The sequence below is a fragment of the Gopherus evgoodei genome, chromosome 3 (assembly GCF_007399415.2).
Source record: "Gopherus evgoodei ecotype Sinaloan lineage chromosome 3, rGopEvg1_v1.p, whole genome shotgun sequence".
Taxonomy (NCBI): Eukaryota; Metazoa; Chordata; order Testudines; family Testudinidae; genus Gopherus; species Gopherus evgoodei.
Window position 1 is genome coordinate 139,917,191 of NC_044324.1, and position 24,233 is coordinate 139,941,423.

The following is a 24,233-nucleotide window of genomic DNA, read 5'->3' on the forward strand; positions in this document are numbered from 1 at the left end:
ACATAGATTCTCCCCTGAGTCTGAGTTCTGTCAGTGAAGAAGAGTGTGGGGAGATTCAGGGAACTGGAAGAAGCTCCCTGATCTTGTGGGTTGATTTATACCAGCTCCAGTATGAGCAAGAGAAGGCTGGGGGTTAATTTAACTTTCAGTAGGAGTGCATGGTCTCTGTGGGTATGTCTACAATGCAATAAAAGATCTGCACCTGGCCCAGGTCAGCTGATAGGGCTATAAAATTGTACGGTAGACATTTGGCCTCACACTGGAGCCCAGGTTCTGAGATCCCAGTGTGGGTCTCAGAGCCCAGGCTTCAGCTGCAGCCCAAACATCTACACTGCTATTTTTAGCCCCCCAACCAAGCTGTGAGAAGTACTTTGGGGGGGAGGGGAGGAAGAAATAAAGAAGCAGTGCTCAACTCCTGGATTCTTTTACTTCCCAGATATGGTTTCCTTTAAATAGATATTTGAAATTACTCTGTGACGGATGTTGTCTAGACTAAATATTAGAGTTTATTACATTTTAGCTATTGCTGCCTGCTTCTTGACACACTGATAGTTAATGGAATAAAATTAAATCTGTAATACAACAAATAATGATAATAAAACCTAATTTGTGGGTAAGGTCTTTTGTTGCTTTAACAAAATTAACTAAAAATATTCTGTAATTTACAATAAAGTTTAGGCTGAAATGTACAAAAAAAATCACAAGCTTATTTTTGGCTCAGGTTATTTCCTATTCAGGCAGAAGTTACTTCATAGAATTTGTCTGTTTCTCATTCTCTTCCTACTTAATTCTCTTACAGATCCATTCATACCCCTATACAAATAGGCCATGGGCCAGACCGCTATATTGCTCTTACTGGAAATCAGGAGTGAAATTCTGAAATGCCTCCCTTAAGAGCAAAGGCTCAGATGTGAGTATAAGCCAAAACCTCCTGGCCTAGGGTCATGAACCAGACATCTCTATTCTAAAGGTAAATGATGAAACATAGAAAATAACAATGTGACATTAACAATGGTAGTAGAAAGTCAAGCTGGGGTTTGGTTAATTGTGAGCAAACCTGCAGATGAATCAGTCTCCTGAGGTTGGTATGGCATCATTATACATGAATAGGTATGGATATGGACAGATCTTGGTGTCTACTCTGCAGAAATAAAACAGCTAGAAACATTCCCCCGTGAGAATTTTCCTGTCATGGGGGCATTATTGGGTGACAGTCACAATATCAGCATATACTCTTCTCAGCCTCCCATATAAAAAGGGATTTGTCTGGAAGAAAAAAGAGCATGGCTGAGGCATCCCTGGCTGCCAGGTCAGCACTTGGGGGCTGTTGGTAGCTGGCACAAAAGTATAGCAATCCTAAGGCCACTTTACTTTATGCTGGGGATTGGAAGATTGTAGGGAAGGAGGCATAAAAGATGACTTAACAGTACATTTGCTTCGTCTCCCATACTGTGCTGAGCACAGCTCAGACATGTCCCAGCAGCTGGACCAAGATGTTCTATATGACTATATGAGATTCTTCTGGAAGGTTGGAATCCTTTTCTGTTGATATTTTAATTTGACACAGAAGTTGTCTGTCTTTTCTTTTAATAATTTATTTGCTGTTTGCTAAGACCCAGATTTCTCTGAGCTGTTCCAAGGACTGTAAGATATGGGTTGTGATTTATTCCATCTCGTACTCGTTGTATTTGGTCTAGCCTTATTTTAATTGCAGGACTTTTCTTTGTGATACATTCCTTAATAGCTACTGTTAAGATTTTAAATAGATGGTGTTTTGAATTGTGTATGTGTGAGAGAGAGAGAGGGGAGGGATGTCACATTTTTATCAAACTGTGTTACATTATTTTACAAGCTGTTGTAAAGACCAGAATTTTCCATCTCTTAGTCAATATAGTCTCTTATTTTCCTGCACATTTGTGGGTACTTTCTCTCCAGTTCCTTTAGGTAGTTTAGTCCTCTCTACAGCATTCCCCGTGATTGTTTCCCTCTCTCCAGCTTGCCAGGTGTGTGATTCCCCACTCTCCACAACTGCCTTTCCTGCAGGGACCCCAACAAATCCTATTTCTACTTCTCTAACTTCTGTTAGAAACTTCCCTCCCTTTTGTCCAGTCAACCCTCACCTTCCTCAATCCACTAGTGACCTGCCTCTCTATGGGTCAGGAGTCTTTGTAAGTAGATTTTCACTATAAAGCTGAACAGTTGTGTAGTCTAGTGTATAGTATTCTCCCTCACCACTAAAAAGTAAATATTTCTAAAACTACAACACTATTCAATATAATAGCTAAACTTGTAAGAAATACACTAAAGTACTTTATTATTAATGTGCTATGGAATGAGAAACTTCTACACATCCCTGATAGCAGCAATCACATTTAGCCATACTCATGTGGTGTGCAGCTGTGGCTTGCTGGCAACACATGTAATATTGCAGAGGCCCTTGATTAAACTAAGTTGTCCTTGTGTAGCTTTGTTCACTTACGGAAAGCTTTTTTTAAAAAAAAATCACCCCCCACCTTTTCACAGCTGTCATGTGTGCTTAGAGTAGTTTCCTGGCATAAATAAGTTTATCTTCTGCAGAATGTGAAGTCCTACACAAACTGAGCTACAATGTCAGTGCTTTCTATTAGACTCTGTAAAAGAAGATTGTGTTCTCCCACTGGTTTGTGTGCCTGATAGATGTAGAGCAGTGTTTCTCGAACTGTGGATCAGGACCCCAAAGTGGGTCACGACCCCATTATAATGGGGTCACCAGGGCTCGATAAGACTTGCTGGGGCCCAGGGCTGAAGCCCAAGTACCACCGCCAGGGGCCAAAATCGAAGCCCAAGGGCTTCAGCCCTGGGTGGCAGGGTTCAGGTTACAGCCCTCCTGTATAGAGCTAAGGCCCTGGGACTTCAGCTTTGCCCCCCCCCCAGGGTAGCAGGGCTTGGGCGGGCTAAGACTTTGGTCCCTCCTCCTCAGGTCATGTAGTAATTTTTGTTGTAAGAAGGAGGTCGGGGTGCAATTAAATTTGACAACCCCTGATGTAGAGAAACAGATAAAAACGACATATGCAAATAAAGATGCTTGGTAATGAATTAACGGAGAGAATCCCTCTTTCCCTGTGTCTCACTGAGGAAGTTCCAATCGGCTGGGTCATTCCAACTATTGGTTCTTGAGGTCCAAGTCCCTGGCACCATCAGCAGGACAGAGCCTGCAGTTCTGAAGTCTGCTCCCTCCAGTAGTTCAAGAAAGCACAAAGCCAAGATATTCAAAAGTAGCCACTGAGTTTTAGATGCCCAACTTCACATCTGTCTGGGGCCTGATTTCCAGAAAGTATTGAGGAACCAGGCCTTGAAAGTCAGGCGAGTCGTCCTTTTGAATGTTGGCCTACATTTGGCAAAATTCAGAGCATAGTACAGGTTGTATTTATATGGTTATGCTTTGGCTAGATCTCTGAATTCATTTAATAGTTGGGAATTGGACAGTTATGATTTTATAAGTTTACTTTTATAAGCTATATTTTCTTTTATTATTACTATATTTAAACAAAACTTTACTAACAAGATTAAAAGTATCTATTTGCATTTGACTACACTGGACAGAAGGACTTAGGCTGAAGTACACATCTAGTCTAGAGACACACTGGGCCAAATCCTGCTCTCACATGGACCAGTGAAGCCCCATTGAAGTCTATGGGATTGCATAGGTGGGAGGGAAGAATTTAGCCCAATGTCATGAGAAGAGAACATACTGAACCTTGAATGGCATGTCATATGCAAGTTTAACAATAGGTCTTTCTTTTTAATGTGGCTGTCTTCTTTGGATTCAGTAAGGCAGAGGTGGTAGCATCTCTCTTGACCGAATTGCAACATAAGCTTTGGCTAAGACCCACATTTCCTAACAAAGATAGAGTACCATTTCAAACTATCTGTTTCAAAGACCTACGGGCTGCTGAAACAACTTCTTCTCCAGCTAAAGTAGTAGATATAAAAAAGCTGAGTTTGACAGATCTCAAATCATTGTGGATGAAGAATTGGAGACTTTGCATAAAAGACAGACCAGGTTGGGAGAAACATGTAATGGTCTCTCTCTCAGCCTTCTCTGGCTCATCAGCCAATGTTAACAGCTGAACTGGAACATGAAGCTCACGTTACTGGGAAAAACTAAGCTATAGAAGGTTCTAGAATGGATGAATAGGTGCACAGAACTTATTATATTCTCTCTGTTTCTTAAAAAGCATGTTTTTGTAAGTCTGCATCTATCTTTGGCCATTCAGGAGACAATGGAATATCTGCACAAGAATTTTCCATATCATCTTGATGTCTCGCTGTTCCAAAATGGAAGAACCAGAACTACTGGTGCTGAAACCATTTTTGAAAGAGAAAGTAGCTAAGGACATAGAGGTGTGCAGTGACTGGGATAAAATACAACATGATTTTACAAAAGATAGATTGTGCCAAATCAACCTGATCTCCTTCTTTGATAACTGATTTTTAGACAAAGGAAATGCAGTAGATCTAATCTACCTGGATATCAGTATGGCATTTGATACAGTTCCAAATAGGAAATTGTTAGTTAAATTGGAGAAGACGGGGATTCGTATTAGAATTGAAAGGTGGATGAGGAATTAGTTAAAGGGGAGACTACAATGAGTCATACTGAAAGGTGAGCTGTCAGGCTGGAAGGAGGTTACTAGTGGCAGAGATCCTCGGGGTGAGGGAGATCATCTCCATCAGCAGCATAAGGCATGGGTAACTTGCAAGGTTAAACTAGTGTAAATGGTAAATTCTCCGTAACATGAAGTCTTTAAATCATGATTTGAGGACTTCAGTAACTTAGCCAGAGGTTATGGTCTATTACAGGAGTGGGTAAGTGAGGTTTTGTGGCCTGATATGGGTAGGAGGATAGACTAGATGATCATGATGGTCCCTTCCAGCCTTAGAGTCTAGGAGTCTAATCTCTGTAAAAGGATTTTTACAACTCAGTGGCACTTTTTACTCTTTGAAGTTTAGTCTCTTGGGAAAGAAGTTTAAAGTAAATAGCAAGTGGACAAGTATCCTCCTCAGACACAAAGTATGTTTTTCTTTAAAGGGTTAAAGAGTAACTGTCTCAAAACTAATGAACCACGCATCCTTCTAGTTTTGATATGTTGGTAAATTAATGCAGACAACTGAACTGGCCGCAGAGAGAGAAACCATTCTGAGTCAAAGACCTCTCTGGTGCAACTCAACTCACTTCAATGGGATCACAGATATTAATTTGGCCCCATGTCCTAAAACCACATAATTCAAGCTCTGAAAAGCTACTGCAGAGTCTCAAAGTGCTATTTATGATATTGGAAAAAATGCAGTCTATAAAAGGGTAACCTAAGACTGATTTAACACCAATCAAAGCCAAAATCAGTAAATAAAAATCTGAAAAAGAATTTTCCCTGACTTTACAAAAACTGGCTTGCTTGTGGGAAAATGGCATGTACTTGATGATTAAGTGAACAGTCACTGGTGACCCAGTACAGCAGAAGAATGGACTTCTCACACGGATTTTTTTTCTAAATTGAAATCTCCAGATGTGACCATCAGGAAAAATATACTGTGGTAGAAGCTAGTAAAGGATAATTCATTTTTTCAGACACACCCAAAGTTATCTGTAGCCAGTTCTGAATAGTATGGTGATTTTAATGCTAACTTCAACTATATGAGAAATCCACAAGCAAGTCTCCCAACTGGCAGCTGTATGGATAACTTCATGCATGCAGGTCAGCAGAAAGTTGATATGATGCTTTCTATGGCTCCTGTGAGAAGGGAGTCTGAGAACATAGAAGTGACAGGGTCGCTACACTTAGTTCACATGCTGTTAACTGGACCTAGACTCAGTATAACCCACAGTAACCCAGAGCTGCAATTGCAGGGAAAGTCCAGCTCAATGCCAAGCTGGAGTATGCTGTGTGGACAGAATCTTTGGGTAATTTACCTGCTAAAATCTAAGACTCTGTCAGCATGTTCCAACTTTACTCAAAGGCTTATATAACTTGGCCATTCACCCATTTATTGCAAATCTGAAGTTGGTCCAAATAGTTTACAGGGTACCCCTTTTCCCGCTGTATACTACAGTTTGAATTAAACACAAAATTAATAATAAAAATCCACCTAACAGCCTCTGTACCATAGGTTACATCATAAGCATCATAGCCATATTACAACTGAAGCATATGCATATTCAAGAACGCAAAAACGCATAGTGTATGGACTGGTGAGACATCAAGTGTGATGACACCTGTTTTCATAATACATTCATCTACAGATATCACCTTTACATCTATTACAGAATTATTCATAGCAATTATACCTGCACTTTAAGTCATACATTAGCAAGTAAATCTTTTTTGCCCCTTCAGATTATAAAATAAAGAAAGTAAAATCCACAACCCTAATATTTCTCTAACTTTGTTCTAGCACTCAAATACTAGCACTTTTCTAGAAACACTGCTCAGAGACTGATGTATTATTCCCATTTCAATGACGGGTAACTGAGGTATACAAAGCAAGTATGTAAATTGCCTAAGATCCCCCAGGAAGTCTGTGGCAGAGCTGGAAATAGGACAAAACCCAGATATCTGGAGTCCCAGAAAAAGGATATTTAAGTATTGATGCGGTACAGTATAAAGGACAAGGCTAGCTATATAAGAATTGCAGTCATTTATTTGTATATAGGAAAAATGGAAAGTGTTAAACAATTACTCCATTAAATAGTCCAATAAATTCCATAGAAAGGATTAAACATAAAAATGAGACAATCCATCAAAGATTAACCATAGACATTAGCAGTTTGTATTAATGTAGCACTTGCCAAATCAGGATCAAAACTCCATTATGCTAGGCACCGCAAAAACACTTAGTTTAAAGGACAATTCTAATCCTTGAAAATAAGTCCAGAAACAAATTGAATTTCTTCTAATGCAAATTTCTCATATATTAAGAGCATAATCATAGATCAGTGTTTCGCAAACTTCAATGCACTGCAACCCCCTTCTGACAACAAAAATGATTACATAACCCCAGCAAGTCTAACACCAGCCCTGGTGACCCCGTTAAAACAGGGTCATGACCCACTTTGGGGTCCCGCCACACAGTTTGAGAACGGCTGCCGTAGATACACTGGTGAAGGATAACATGCTACCAGAATTATTAAAATGTACAATTCAGGTATTATTGAATTCATTAGTATTATTTTCATCCTGACATAACCTAGACTTGGCTGCACCATCTTTTCATAAATCTTGGAGTTTGTTATTGTAACTAAGCTTTAGCTTTGCTGTAACAAATATTTGGTTGGGGGGGGGGTGTTGTTTTTTAAACATTGCAAAGGCAAAATGTAACCAGATAAAAAGTGTGTGTGTGTTTTGTTTGTTGTGGATAAGGAGTCACAACATCTGACAAAGACATTTTGCAAGCATATTACTGGGGGACGGCAATATGGTTAGAACCAATTTTAAGGATGTCTGTGCATGGAATCACCTCTTCCAAGAAATCCCTTCTCTCTCTGCTATTGCATCCGCTCATTACTGGAAACAAATGTAGCTTGAACCCCCCTAGGATGCTCACTTTTTGTCTCTCTATTTTAACCCATCTATAAACTATTCAAAGGTCACTTCTTTTACAATGAGATTTCAAAAAGTATTTCTCCTTCTGTAAAAGGAGGAAAGAAGAAAAGAGGATGAGAAATGGAAAACCTGCAAAGCAAGTATTCTAGAAAAGTATCTTCAGCTACAGTTCTTAACTTGACATTTGCTGTAGATAACTAAGTAAAAGTTGCCATTTTTTAATTTCAGTATATTGCCTACAGTAAGTAAAGGAAAGTACAAGGGAATACTGTACATATTAAGCATAGGAGATCTATTTAAACTGATATCTGGGGGAGGAGGAGTTTAGTACCACCACTTGAACTTTGCCAACCTCAAGCACCTACCCAGGAATAATTAAAAAATGTGAATTAAAAATGTTCTGCTGACACATCACGAGTTATGTTCTCTAAGGCTAATAAAAATAGCCTTCAGCCTTGCAAAACTTGTTTCTCAAAAAAATCTCTCCTCAAAACAAGCAGCAGCAATACTGGGGAAGCATAAATTCTTTAATAGTTCACCCTCATTTACCTCTGACCCAGGAAACACAGGTGGAAGACAGCTAAGAACAGCAGCAGGATTGACATAGGAGAACGCTTATTGGAAAGCTGTGGATAGAGAGAAGCTGAGAGCCAACAGTAGCCTCAGTCTTGTCTCCTCTGCTATCTTTTCGACTCCCAGCACCAATACATTTCAGACTACATAAACTGATGCTGGAAGGCAGGTTGAATTCAAGTAAACTATACAGAAGATGAGCTCTTTCCAAATCAGTTTAAATTATTTATATGAGAGACTCAATTCATTATGAATGCTGGTGTATAACAAAGATAAATGTGAACACTCATAATAATAATTACAATCCATTGTATGCCACTCAGATCATACAGATGGACAAGGGAGAGAGAATGTTTCACTGCCAACAAGGGCGTTTACCATGAAGTCAGGGTTGGCGCTTCCATTTAGGCAATCTAGGCAGTTGCCTAGGGCGCCAGGATTTGGGAGGGCAGCATTTTGCCGACCTCGGCAGCAATTAGGCGGCGGGGGGTCCTTCCGCGCTCTGGGTCATTGTCGGCAATTCTGTGGCGGGTCCTTCACTCGCTCCGGGACCCACTGCTGAAGTGCCCCGAAGACCGGGAGCGCGGAAGGAACCCCTCGCCGCAGAATTGCTACCAACGACCGGGAGCGCGGAAGGACCCCCGCCTAGAGCGCCAAAAACCCCAACGCCGCTGCTGCATGACGCTTGTATACATTTAAATGACAACAAGAAAGAAAGGGGGAAAAAGTGTACCTGTGGAGACGAGGGACTAAAAGCCACATTGATCACTGATTCCGTGTGTCCTGCCAATTTATGGGAAAAGGTACTCGAACGCATCTCATATATGTAAGCCTAAAAGACAAAAAGAGTTTAAATTTTCATTTTAAAAAGGCTTCTACTGAACACTTTAAAGTATAGCTTGATAGGAATTCGCATTCTGGCTCACACGTTTTGGCTATAGTAAATACTTCACAATAGTCAGATAGATACAAATTCTACAGATCTGACATTCTATAGATGTGACATTTTATAATACCAAGAAAGATTTAGCAAATGTTAGCTTTTAAAGTATCCTAATGGACAAATGGTTAGAAAAAGAGCAATTCTAACTTTTTCCTTGGGAGGGAAAATGGTCTATGGATGTGTTTCAAGTAGACACTGAAATCATGCCAAGTATGACCTTTCTTAAACAGGTTATTTTGCTATAAAGATGTTCTTCAAAATCTAAATATCTACTTTTTGCATAAAAAAGTGTTAAAAAGCCCTACCATCTTAACGTCTATGATTAAAAAGCTGCTATTTGTTTTTCAGCCACATTAAAACAATATTGTCTTCTCTCTGTTCATGGTTCTTAGCAGCTGTCAACTGACACACTGTTCTCAATAATGTGGAATGGCTAAATAATTAGTGACACAGATGCACTGATAAGGAATTGACCAAAAAAAGTTTCAGGAGAGTGTGTGGGGAAGGGAAATAAATGTATGTCAGCCAAACATCTGAAGGTAGATTTAGTAGGAAAAAAAATTACTGTTTGCAAGCTTTTAACTGATGAAATGGTACCAAAGCAGAAATGCACTAAGGGCTGAATCTAAAGCCGACTGACATCAAAGGGATTTGGATCAGGCTCTTAAATTTCTAACATTAGTTCTTTTGTTTTGCTTAATTGAGTTAAATGTATTGAAAATAAATCCTGTATTTTTGTATGCAGAACAATTTTAAGGAATCAGATGCCAACGCACGATTCTGCTCTACTGTACCATTCAGCTGGTAAGAAGAAAGGAAGTAGATGTGGCATTCAGTTGTCTGGTATTTATATTCAAAGCCCATAAAAAGACAATGCATAAGGAATACACAGAACATTGAGTAAAACTGATTTAGCATACAGCAAAGAAAATGTAGAAGAAAATACATTGTAATGGTATCTGAGAAAACACTGTATCTGAAAACAGCAATCTGAGTAGGTTTTATAGTAATTCCAAAAACTGAATGTTCCTTTTTCACTATGTCTCTGCGCTTGTGCTGATGAACATGGAACTCATGAAAGCATTTCGGAGCCTAGGATAAGAAAGCCTTTCTGAATAGGCAGACTTTGTTGTAACAATACTTTATTCTTTAAAAGACATTATATCATCAAATTTAGGCTCTTTTAGGTAGAGACACAGGAAAATTATGATTCCTCAAAGCCAGAGTAAAAGGTCTTTGCATGTGGAAAATACAGAAATGCTGGTGAGAATAAAATCCTCACCCAAATTCAGGTATAGAGCCTGCAGCATCTATGCATCCTATTCTTCTACATTCCCTTTACATGGGCTGTGGTACACTATATTCATGCAATAAACTCCCCTCAGCATCAGCCCACAACTGCCCTGCACTCCCATGTAGCTACAATGGAGCTTAGAGCTGCATCATCCAGGGGATCTAGAATTCCTGTGAGCAGCTTCTCTATTCTCCAGTCCCCAGTGCAGCACTAATGTTTCACTTATGCGAAATGTCACTTCTCTGCCTGAAAAATTTGTAAAAATCCCCAAACTGCTGGTGACAGGACACTAGATGGGGAGGGCTCTGAGTTATTACAAATAATTCTTTCCCAGGTATCTGCCTGGTGGGTGTTGCCCACATGCTCAGTGTCTAACTGATCACTATATTTGGGGTTGGAAAGGAATTTCCTCCTGGGTCAGATTGGCTGAGACCCAATGGGGGGAGGAAAGGTTGTCTTCCTCTGCAGCATGGGGCACAGGTCACTTGCAGGTTTAAACTAGTGTAAATGGTGAGTTCTCTGTAGCTTGAAGTCTTTAAACCATGATTTGAGGACTTCAGTAACTCAGCCAGAGGTTAGGGGGCTATTTCAGGAGTGGGTAAGGTTCTGTCGCCTGCAATGTTCAGGAGGATAGACTAGATGATCAATGGTCCCTTCTGACCTTAAAGTCTATGAGTCCCTACCATAAATATAGAAGCATTAACATTGTCCAATAATGTATTTAACTACTGGCTGTTAATCCTGTAAATTAGCTTTCTTTGTATTAATAAACATCATTACAAGAATAGACTACTCATTCCACTGTACAGCATATAAATCAACCTTTCACAGGATTTGAGCTAAGAAGGAACATACTACTTCTTTTAAAATACATGAACGTATTAGAGAGAGAGCTGGCAGTGATGCGCACGGGTAGTGTTAGGCAATCTTAACTATCATAAATCCCTGTCTTGAGTGGTTTATAACTTTGTCCAACTGCAGCCATTAGAGATGAAATTTTCTATGCCAGGCTCCTGCCTCGGGTTAGAATTTATTTCTTTTGGAAAGTTTCAGCTTGAACACCCCATTTAGCTGATACTTGATAATTTCAGGCTTAATCGCACCATACCTCAATTACCCTCTGTAAAAGGGAAATAATAATATCACCTCATTAAATTCATTAATGGTTGAGAAGCACTCAGATACTACAGTGATGAATGCCATAGGAAAGCCCTCAGGGAAGTGATATATTCTGTACTCACCACATGGTTTGGATGGTTTGCAGAAAATTAACACACGGGGCCACTAATATGTGATCATTAAAGATAGTCTCATAGTATATATGCAAAGGAGGGTTGAATTAAGGGCACAAAGTCCGTGAGTAATCCCATTTGACTCAATGGGACTATTTATAGAACAAGGTGCTACTGAGCATGAGTGAGGGTGGCAGAATTTGACTTACAGTAAGTTATGACCAGGCCTGGCAGAATTCATTTTTTAGAATTTTGACTGATGTCAATGTTTACTTTTAAGCAATTTTTCGTTTTATTGTTTTGATTTTTCACAGTTGTGGGAAATTATGGGGGTAAATCATTGTTTAATGACAGAGTCAACAACTTTATAGACCATTAAACACAAATTGTCAACATCACCTGTCAAAATATATAAAGTAAATATCCTTAAATTAACAAATCAGACCTGTTTTTATTATTCATTCACTAGTCCATTTGTAACAAGACTAACTCAAAAGTCTAAATCACTGGATTTTGACTCAAGTTCTCTAGCAGCATTTTTTTCTTTCCCTATCTGTAAATTTCAATTGTTATCAATGGAAATATGTCAGTTTGTATGTATGGTAAAACTGACATTTACCGACACTTCCAGGTAAAAATCTACAGTAGAACCTCAGAGTTATGAGAACAAGAGTTTGGAACTGACCAGTCAACCACACACCTCATTTGGAACCTGAAGTACACAATCAGGCAGGAGCAGAGACAAAATTAAAAAAAAAAAAAAAAAAGCAGCAGCAAATACAGTACAGTACTGCGTTAAACATAAACTACTAAAAAAACAAAAGGGAAAACAGCATTTTACTTCTACACAGTAACGTTTCAAAGTTTATTAAGTCAATGTTCAGTAGTAAACTTTTGAAAGAACAACCATAACATTTTGTTCAGAGCTACAAACAACTTCCATTCTCAAGGTGTTCGTAACTCTGAGGTTCTACTGTAATTCTTTCAAGCCTACTTTTCACAAATTCATCGGACTGGGACTATCCAAAGCTTCCATAAGTAACAAAGATCAGGCTTTTCAGAGAACATCTTCAGTATGAAGCTACATTTTATGTTGTGGAAGTTGTCATCTTAAGATGTCTTTTCTCCTCATACTTTCTGTGGTGTGCAGATACTCCTTTCCTTCATAAATAACAGGTAAGCAGAGTAAAACAGATCATATAGACTTTTCAGTTTTAAAATCCTTAATTTACCAAAACCAGAAATTTCACAAAAGGATCCTGCAATCCAACTATTAAATGCATTTATTTTCACATTTATCTTGTGGTTTCGAAAGCAGAAGTTGAAAATATGGCCACTGATGATATTTAATGGCTATCCTTCATTTATGTCCTAATTGGTGTATATTTTAATATCTGCAGCTAATCATCAACCTGGAAGGGAAATTATATATTCTGGCAGTCAGAAAGTTGTACATAATTATAATTCTTTTCCTATAGTGCAAAAGTGAAGTAAAGATTTGTTTTAAATCTTAAAACCAGCAGAACTGTTTTTTGTTAAAACACCTGTCAATTTCATCCTGAGGATTAGGGGTGCGGTAGGGACAAAGTTAGTATTAAAAGTAACACTGGCAGGTTTATTTTACTTCTAATTATTCTAAAAATAAATAAATCAGTTGGTAGTTGATCTCCTTAAATCCTATGGACTGGTGCTAACCAGTAAATGTATAGCCCTTTCAACTATACAAACACATTATTTTGACATGCAGTGCCTTTCATAGTTGAATTCAAGAAAGATATACATTGTTTGAGACTTTTCTGGACTAGATTCTGTGCTACACCTTGTTAACCTCATTGTTTAAAATATTTGCACAGGGTAAACCAGTGTAGAACTTAGTGTCTCTTGTTTATGCAGAACTGAAAGTATAATATATATTTACTAGGGCTGTCAAGCAATTAAAACTTAATTGCAATTAATCGCACTGTTAAACAATAATAGAACACCATTTATTTAAATATATTTGGATGTTTTCTACATTTTCAAATATATTGATTTCAATTACAACACAAGTTTTTGCACTGTAAAAAAAAAGAAAGTATTTTTCAATTCACTTAATACAAGTACTGTTGTGCAATCTCTTTATTGTGAAAGTTGAACTTACAAATGTAGAATTATGTACAAAGAAAGTGCATTAAAAAATAAAACAGTGTAAAATTTTAGAGCCTGCAAGTCCACTCAGTCCTACTTCAGCCAATCACCCAGACAAAGTTTGGTTACAATTTGCAGGAGATAATGCAGCGGATTTCTTGTTTACAATGTCACCTGAAAGTGAAAACAGGCGTTCACATGGCACCGTTGTAGCCAGAGCAGCAAGATATTTACGTGCCAGATGCACTAAAGATTCATATGTCCTTTCATGCTTCAAGCACCATTCCAGAGAACATGCGTCCACGCTGATGATGGATTCTGCTCGATAACGATCCAAAGCAAAGCAGACTGACGCACATTCATTTTCATCATCTGAATTAGATGCCACCAGCAGAAGTTGATTTTCTTTTTTGGTGGTTCGGGTTCTGTAGTTTCTGTATCTGAGTGTTGCTCTTTTAAGTCTTCTGAAAGCATGCTCCACACACCTCATCCCTCTCAGATTTTGGATGGCACTTCAGATTCTTAAACCTTGGGTCAAGTGCTGTAGCTATTTTTAGAAATTCGCACATTGGTACCTTCTTTGTATTTTGTCAAATCTGCTGTGAAAGTGTTCTTAAAACAAACATGTGCTAGGCCATCATCCGAGACGAAATATATGGCAGAATGCAGGTAAAACAGAACTGGAGACATACAATTCTCCCCCAAGAGGTTCAGTCACAAATGTAATTAAAGCATTTTTTTTTTAAACAAGTGTCATCAGCAAGGAAGCATGTCCTCTGGAATGGTGGGTGAAGAATGAAGGGGCACACGAATATTTAGCATATCTGACATGTAAATACCTTGCAACACTGGCTACAAAAGTGCCATGCGAATGCCTGTTCTCACTTTCAGGTGACATCATAAACAAGAAGCGGGCAGCAAAATCTCCCGTCAATGTAAACAAACTTGTTTGTCTGAGCGATTGCCTGTAATCGGATTAAATGGATTTGTAGGCTCTAAAGTTTTACATTGTTTTATTTTTGAATGCAGTTTTTTTTGTACATAATTCTACATTTGTAATTTCAACTTTCATGATAAAGAGATTGCACTACCAGTACTTGTACTAAATTGAAAAATACAAATTCTTTTGGTTTTTTACAGTACAAATGTGTAATAAAAAATATAAAGTAAGCACTGTACACTTTGTATTCTGTGTTGTAACTGAAATCAATATATTTGAAAATGTAGGAAACATTCAAAGATATTTAATAAATTTCAATTGATTTTCTATTGTTTAACAGTGCGATTAACTGTAATTTTTTTAGTTAATTGCATGAGTTAATGGCAATTAATTGACAGACCTAATATTTAGTGCTTATTTAGCATTTTTCTTCCCCTGCAAAAATCACAAATCATTCTCTACAAAGGTGGATATTATCTCCCTTTTACAAATGGAAAAGAGAGCTTAACACAAATTTTCAAATGAGGGTGCTTAAAGTTAAGCAGCTAAATAAAATGACATAGCAAAGGGCTGGCTGCCAGAGATACAGAGATGGTGTTGATGCATAGGCCCCCTCATTCATATCCCGGAATCAGGACATATCCCAGGAACTGAAGGGATGGGATGGGGGCGCTGCTTCTGTAGTCTGTTCTATAAAGAAAATCTTGACCCAGTCCAACAGATCAACTGGGGATAGAACTGAGTGAGCTGAATTTTTGCATTGGTGTTCTCCCTTTTAGGCTCCCACTGAAGGTTTTCCAACAGGAGGGTGCAATTGATCCCTACACTAAGGAATCTCTGAAGCACTGCACTGCTACATATATAGGAGAATCTGCAGAAAGGAGACATGGCACATGGAAACATGCAGCAAACTCTCTCAAGCCCATTGTGTCCAACCCCACTCCACTCAAACATGCACACGCCTCTTTCTGCAGAAGACCCCTGTATGCTTTGTGCTTAAACAGCAATAATACATTTTTATTTTGCTGCAACACAGCGAAGATTTGCTGATTGTAAGTTAATGCAACTTTAAGGTTTCAGTAGCAACTTACTTTGCTTTTCCACAATAGTGTTTGTATTAATTTGCCCTTGCCCTGACTCCTCTTGAATTTCTCTAGACAATACTTTTCTCCTCTGCCACCCACTTTTGGAGTCTGCAGACCGTTTATGGATTTTCTGCATGAGACTATTATTGTGCAGTAAGCTTTTACAGAAGGTTATAGCTTGTGTCTAATATTGAGGCAGTTTTTGAAGCAAGTCACTAATTGTTTCAACATGGAAGCCATTACAACATGTGGCGCTGTCTTAGTGTCCATGCAGCCAATACTAAGTACTGGGATATAAGTTTGTCACAAATAAGAAAACACATTACCAGGACAAACATAATGCACAGAAACAGCTTCCAATTTTTCAATGAACTTTTGAATCAAACCCTCAACTTCGTGTGAGATCCAAGAAGAACCTTTCAGTAAGTTATTTTTAACTTTAATTATTAAATATGATTTCCTTTATTTTTAAACAAGCTGCATTCAGGCACTGCTAAGAATGGAGTAAATCCAACATCAATAAATTCTATTTGAGTCTGCCACAATTCTAGTTTTACTACAGTTTCAAAGTCACAAACTGTTTTAATACTCTATCCTTACTTACTATAGGTGATTTTAACACATTTTTTTTTAGAAATAGTAAATGAATAATAAATGATACCATAACACCAATGACTGTGAAAAGTGTTGAATATGAATTCAACTATAGAAATGGAACAGATTTTCTGCAAACCCAATGTCATAAAATAGAAATTGGAGCAGGCAAGGACGTATTCCAAAATACCCAAAATGCATGTGTGCATATAGTCTGCTACAGACTCTAGCCAAAGTCAATCCCTTTTTTCATATTAGAACTAATTTCTTGTAATAAAAATACTGATTCAGTAGATATTGATATTTCCTTTCCATCTTTGTTCAAGGGTCAGCCAAAAGTAAAAATCATCAGTGCCATTAGTTTCCAAACAAGTTTCCTGCACCCATAACCACACACCTATTTGTGTTTTCTTTTACTTTAGGTTTGCAGAATACTTTCAGTAAAACTGCAGTGTGAAAGGGTATGGGTGCACTTAATGTATGTGTATCGGTCCTTTCTTCTCTAAGGCTGTATGTGAAGACAGCAAGAGAAAGAGGGAAAATGGTGAAGGTTCTTCTTTGAGGAGAAGCAGGTTTATTCAAATGGGAAATTACTTAATACTCCTGGGCTAGGAGGGTTGAAGACTGTGCTGAATAGGCTAAACCTTTGTTTGAAAAGAGCTTCTGTACACTTTGATTTCTTACATTCTCTGCTTTCAAACTGACCCTCTGCTGCTCTGTTCCTACTGCTCCTAGCTTGGCTTTGTCCCTCTTGTCTTTGCTGTCTACCCTGCTTCTCATTCCTCTCCCTTTGAATCAAGCTGCTTCCTCCTTTCCTCCATGCTGCCTGAGAGCACAAGACAGAAACTCTCTTATTAGGCCATGGCTACACTGGCGCTTTACAGCGCTGCAACTTTAGCGTTCAGAGGTGTGAAAAAAACACCCCCCTGAGCGCTGCAAGATATAGCGCTGTAAAGCCTCAGTGTAAACAGTGCCGCAGTGCTGGGAGCGCGGCTCCCAGCTCTGCAAGCTACACCCGTAGAGGATGTGGAGTACGTGCAGCGCTGGGAGAGCTCTCTCCCAGCGCTGGCGCTGTGACCACACTCAACACTTCAAAGCGCTGCCACGGCAGCGCTTTTAAGTGCAAGTGTAGCCATACCCTTAATTGAGCCCTGGTGCTCAATGCCACAGCGCAAGCAGCAACTGTAGGAAAAGCCCTGCGTCTCCCCAGCTGCCCTGCTAAGTGCGGACGGATTCTGAAAAAATTAGTTGTAAGCCTCTACCAAATAACAATTTTCTGAAAGCTTGGTGGATTTTCACGATAATAATAGGCATCTCTCTGACCTCGGGCAACCCTCTCCCTCCCCAGCCAATTTCAAAGTCCAAATTTCAAATCTGCTGCAAAGAATGGAGATGAAAGAGCTTCTCCGAATGGCTGTAAGGATTTTTTTTAACATTAGCAAAAGAATGGGTTTTCTCTAAATGTCATTCTCAGAAACAGTTGAACTACTTCAGATGAAATTATAAAAAAGAAAAAGAAATCAGCCTGATGCAGACGACAAATTTCAACCAGGCAGTTAAGGTTTGACAAATTTATCAGCTTCTGAAAAGGGGCTCATAAAGGCCAGCAGGGAGATAACCAGGCCGGTAGTGTCCCTTGGGCTGGGGTCAAAGGCAGGAGTTGAGACAAGTTACCAACTCAAGTCAGGAAACAGGTACCAAGGTCAAGCCGGGCCAGGGTTGAAGTCAGGAGTAAGATGTGGCAAAAGACAAGGTCTGTAGCAAGCCAGCATCTGCACTGTTGCTCAGATGGCTCCCTGGGGCACCTTCCTGGTTTCAGTTGTTGGTGTGGCCCAATCAGGCATCCCCTGGGTTCTGTCACTCTGGCCTCTTTAGGTGGTACTTCCTGTAGTGCCTACTGCTGCAGTAAACACTGGATGCTGCTTCACTTGGCTCCCACTGGTGACATAGAGGCAACAGTTACCACAACCCCAGATTCCAGACCCTTATAGGGGTTATAATTGAAAGTGTTCAGCAATCTTAATCATAAGTGTCACTGCCAGCTCATGTATAATAAAACAAATTTCATCAGTATCTATAAGAATAGGGTGACTAGATGTCCCGTTTTTAAAAGGACAGTCCCATTTTTGGGGACTTTTTCTTATACGGGCACCTATTACACCCCCCATCCCATTTTTTCACAGTTGCTATCTGGTCACCCTATATAAGCATAGCTTCACATTCTGTAGTTCCCAGATCTCCTATATACATGTCCACATTTTGGTGTGGCAAGGGAAGTGTCAATCTAATCAGACATGTCACCAGAACACTGACCATATGGAGTAGGTATGCTTTAAAAATCCCTTACAGTTTTAGAGGTGTAAAGTGCAGAGCCTGTCTTTGTGTTATTTGCTAAACTAATGCCTCCTACAAAGGGACCCTAATTAGGGTGACCAGATGTTCCGATTTTATAGGGACTGTTCTGATTTTGGGGTCTTTTTCTTATATAGGCTCCTATTACCACCCACCCCCATCCCCATTCTTCACATTTGCTGTCTGGTCATCCTAACCCCTAATCCTTGCTTGAGCTCTGCTACCCCTTATAACTGAAGAATACCACCAAAACCAGTAACATCTCTAAAACCACAATATACTTTAAGTGAGCAGCACAGCATACATTTCTAGGTAAAGTTTTTTCAAAATTTCCAGGAGAATAAAAATTTATAAGCAGAAGTCTTAATCAAACTCCAGTTTTGTTTCTGTAAATCTCCTTTCTCAGAAGCTTATGATTCATTTTCTTCCCTTATTTTAGTTAGCGGTCGATAGCCAATTTTGAGGCCTCAGATAAAAGTTTTATCTGTCTGCCTATACGAATTATATTCCACCAATCACTGCTGTATCTAGGCAGTGGTTTTAAAAGTATAAATGTTTTACTTTTATAATATTTCCTAAGCTTGACAAAGTACAGAACTAATGCTTTAATGTTTTCTTCTCAGAAAACTCTCCTCAAGTCCACCGTCTCTCTCTCCTGAGGGACTATGTGGTTAGGCTAAGATCTAAGAAATTTTAAATTTTGTTTCCTGCAAAAGCCTCTTTCCTGGCTGCTGCTGAGATTCTCTATCGTTTTCCATAATATAAAATTGTAGTAATACAGTAATTCTATTTCCTGTTTTGTATACTGAAGTTGACTCAGTAACAGGAACCCTAGAACACTTAACAACGTATATAGAGTCACCTTACACTTTTAAATCTAATACAGAGAAAAGAATTTGCCCTAGGAAAGCTACAAAATCAGGATTTTCCCTTTCCACAATATGTTTGAGACTATAATGCAGTTTATTATTAGAAATACAGATGATACCTAGTAATGGAACTGAATAAAATTCTGCAACTGATGACATAGCTCTTTAAGGTAAACATAATATCTGATGTTTCTTTTTTAACACAGTCTGCAAACTTAAGCTTCATTTTCAAATGAAAAAGTGTCCAAATAATAATATAACTTGGCATTAAAAATGGGTAATTATGTGCATAACCATTTAACATGTATAAGTGCTGATATGATACCCACTGTGTCCACATTTGAAACTGGGCTCTTTCTCTGTAAGAAAGATTCCTTAGTTAAGAGATGAGTTGTATATACTTTTCAGCCAAACTTTTACAATTATTTAATGCTTAAAAGTTAGCCTTTGTTTTGTGATCTGCTGACTCACAAACTTGAGCTCTGAAGGTATGTCTACACCAGGGGTAGGCAACCTATGGCACATGTGCAAAAGGCAGCATGCAAGCTGATTTTCACTGGCACTCACACTGACCGGGTCCTGGCCACCAGTCTGGGGGGCTCTGCATTTTAATTTAATTTTAAATGAAGCTTCTTAAACATTTTAAAAACCTTATTTTCTTTACATACAATAGTTTAGTTATATATTATAGACTTATAGAAAGAGACCTTCTAAAAACGTTAAAATGTATTACTGGCACACGAAACCTTAAATCAGAGTGAATAACTGAAGACTCGGCAAAGCACTTCTGAAAGGTTGCTGAGCCCTGGTCTACACTGTAATTAGACACCTGTGGCTGGCCCATGCCAGATGACTAGCACTCACGCTAAGGTACTGTTTAATTGCAGTGTAGACCTTTGGGCTCTGGCTGCAGCACGAGCTCTGGGACTCTCCTACTTTGCACAGTCCTAGAACCTGGACTCCAGCCCAAGCCCAAATGTCTACACGGCAATTAAAGAGCCCCTTAGCCTGAGTCAGCTGGCATAAGCCAGCTGGGGTGCAGCATAGACATATCCTGTGGGACCACCAGAAAAGGGAATTTCCACATTAGCTAGGGAAGTACAGCCTTCTTTCTGCTAACACGAACTTCTCAGCTATCATAGTGTATGCAACAAGGTGCAGTGTCCATGGTGGCCAGGCCTCAACTGCAGAAAGCATCACAGATTAAGCCAAAAACTTGAACTGATCTAGAATCGAACAGTAAGCCAGGCAGCACAGGTGTATTGTGCTTCTGCTCACCCATTTCCACTGAGCAAATGAACCACTGCATTCTGAATTAACTGAAGATTTGAGTCATCATAAAAGATTGTGCTGCTTCTAAACTCTATGTGGAGGTGTCAAAGGCCTGGTTCATATTAGTAAGGAAACATAGCAATCTCTTAGCTAACTCCAGATGCATAAAAGTACTAGAAACCATCACTGCTCTCTGGGAAACCAAAGAGTCAGGAGTAGAAAAGTAAACCAAGCATGTGATCCTTCCTTTGCAAGAAACAGATTTACTGTACTAATATATGGAATGGAGCCATCACAATCCCCTTCAGTTCTTCCTTCTATCAACTAGTATCACCATCCTTTCCATGGTAATCCTCAACAATTTCATTTTTATCCAGATCTCTGCGTAATATCCACTGAAAAAAGGCACAAAACCTGCACTTCCTAGACTGCATTTATAGTCAGAGTATCATTGGCATACCCATAACACTGCAACCCAAAATGCCTCAGATTCTCTACAGCAGCCTCCCATACACATTATACTGGAAGAGTGATAGAATGGAACTCTGAGGGACTCCAGATGTGAGGACTTTAGGCCAAAGAACAATTCCATAGTATCACCCCCAGATTTTTTTTTTTGAGAGAAAGGAATTTTGCCCCAAAGAAAAATCCCACCTAACTCTGCCAAATCCTGCATGAAAGTCAACAGTATTAAGTCAACTTCTGATAGTGCAAATAAAATTCTTATAGACATTTGACTTCTGTCAATCACCAGAAATATAGCAATCAAGGGTATTAATGCCATCTCTGTACCATAAATGATGTCCAAACCCACATGGATAGGGATCCAAGAAACTAGAGAGATCTAGAGGAAGCTGGAGTTGTCCCAATGCAAACTTCTTTAAAAAAAAAACATTACCCTGAATTGAAAAGGTTCAAGACAGGACTGTAACTGGCAAGGTCAAAAAATTAGGAAATACAGATGTAAGGTCTTTCAACTGGGCAGCTTCTTGGTGTTAAAAAGAGGGAGTTAGGGGGACACAAAGAGCAGTGCAGTGCTCATGGAATCATAGAATATTAGGGTTGGAAGAGACCTCAGGAGGTCATCTAGTCCAATCCCCTGCTCAAAGCAGGACCAACACCCACTAAATCATCCCAGCCAGGGCTTAGTCAAGCTGGGACTTAAAAACCTCTAAGAATGAAGATTCCGCCAGCTCTCTAGGTAACCCATTCCAGTGCTTCACCACCCTCCTAGTGAAAAATATGTTGACATATGGGATCACCAGAAGAATAGAAGAGGGAAGAATGGAGGACCTTGGTAGGGGAGAAATGGGGGGCAGAGCTCCAGGCAGGTGGGGGAGGAAAAGTGGTACAGCCAAGAGGTTTAGGAGTGGCCGATGGGAGAGTGGGATACAGGGTGAAGATTAGGGATTAGGGTAGAGCTGCTTGCAAATTTTCCATTAACTCTTTTCTGATTTTAGTGGAAATCATGTTTTTTTGATGATCACCAAATCAATAAGGTTCTTTCCAGACAGCTAGAACATTCCTTGAAATTTTGGAATTGATCAGATGTAGTCTTCAAAAATTATCATGTTACAGAGAGAAAAGAGAGAAATGCCATCAAGCTGAGGGTTTGGCCTAACTTTATTTGGCCAGTTACTTTGTATTATGATTGTGTTTAGACACTCCGACTGAGACTGGGGTTTCACTGTCCTTAGCACCATGGCAACATTTAGTAGGAGACAGACCCTACGTCTAAGAATTTACAATCTAAACAGATAAGATGGACAAGGGGTGAAAGAGAAGAAGTATCATTATCCCAATATTACACATGGGAACTAAAGCACAGAGAAATTAACTAGCTTTCCCAACATGACACAGGAAGTCTATAGAAGAGCCAGGAAACTAACCCAAATCTCTCAAGTCTCAATGCAGTGCTGTACCGACAAGACCATCCTTTCTCTGCAATTATTTTGTTAGAGATGGAAAAATGAAAAGAATCTGGATGGTATGCCTTTGATGAACTCGGGCTTTTGTTTCTTGTTCCAAAGATTTTAGTGTTGGGGATCCAATCTACAGCGTGATATTCACAACTATTCTGACACTTCTGTCTATTCATATTCTGTCATCATGAAGGAGCTGAGGTGGTGATTAAAATGATTACCTCAGATATCAGAACTCCAAATTACTAAAGAAACATTTCAATCTTAAATGAAAGAGATGGCTACTAAAAACAGATGTTTGTATTCACCAGTGTCACCTACATGGTAGCAACAACTCAAGTATGTAAGAGACAACATGAGTAGGTATTTAGCCAATAAAAATAAATTAATTTTAGACCTTACGTTAACAGGAAATATTTTAGATGCATTTCATCGCCCCCCTCCCCCCAAAAAAAGCAAGCTGAATTGCTTCTGGCACTTACAGGCTATCTATCGTAGAGATCTGTGCCAAGAGTTTCTCCATCTTAGTAACAAGGGACTTCATGAAGAAAAAAGTCATTTCTCATGTCTCTGCAGTCCACAGGAAGGCCATCCGGGTTCTTAAGAAGCCATTATATAGTCAGACAATATTGTATGTCTTCAGTAAGCCAGTGGTCTGAATGAGTGCTCTCCTGCTATCTATTGATGAACTGGGGAAAAAGACCTCAGGAACAGACCACATTTGCATAGACATACCTATTGTTTTTTCTAGGTGATCAGCAGACAGACCTGCTTTGCCAAAGTGATCAATTTTGACTGTTTTGGGTTAAAATTCACCTAAGTCTTGGATACAGGGATAATACAATCTTGTTATTTTTACTGTATGACTAAAGGGCAGAAGAACTGTACTTAATATGCCCTAATTGACAAAGTCACCCTCAATTGATCCTCACTCACTGAGCGGGGGTGGGAGTGATGCCAGTCCCATCTGAACAACAGAAAGGATGGGAATAGGTGTTTCTGCATGGTGGTGTGAACTCTGTTTAAAGGGTCCTAGATGCCATAGGACCCTTTCTCTCCAGCGTTTACAAACAGTTGATTAGGCTCAATTGAGAGTCCTCGTTTCTTGTTAATGATGACTACAGGTGTAATCACTGATAAGCTGATCTAGGGGGCTGAGTCTTACTCTTGGTGTGGGGACAGGATTATGATGAACAAACGAAGAGGAGGCTGCAGCAGTGAGGTTCCCTGCTAACTAGTGAAATCACTAAGAACTGGGTTAGGTGGTGGAACCTCAGAACATAGCACTGCAGCCAACAGCAGCAATGACAGCAGTGAACAGAGCTGGAAACATCACTTGAGCACACACACTTCCCCTCAGGAGTTGGAGGTGAACCCACTCGAATGCACCTAGACCCTAAACTAACAAACCATGAGCAGGGTACAACAGAGGGAAAAGGAGTGTGGCATA

General features: G+C 39.4%; 1 protein-coding gene across 5 annotated transcripts in view; it reads right to left on the bottom strand.

Annotated features, from left to right (window-relative positions):
• Nucleotides 1-24,233, bottom strand: part of WDR27 (WD repeat domain 27) — a 220,288-nt gene that overhangs the window by 81,532 nt on the left and 114,523 nt on the right. For all 5 annotated transcript variants that reach the window (XM_030556801.1, XM_030556800.1, XM_030556799.1 and 2 more), the window contains one exon: nt 8,887-8,985. In XM_030556801.1, coding sequence (XP_030412661.1) covers nt 8,887-8,985 — 99 coding nt within the window. The remainder of the gene's footprint in view (nt 1-8,886; nt 8,986-24,233) is intronic.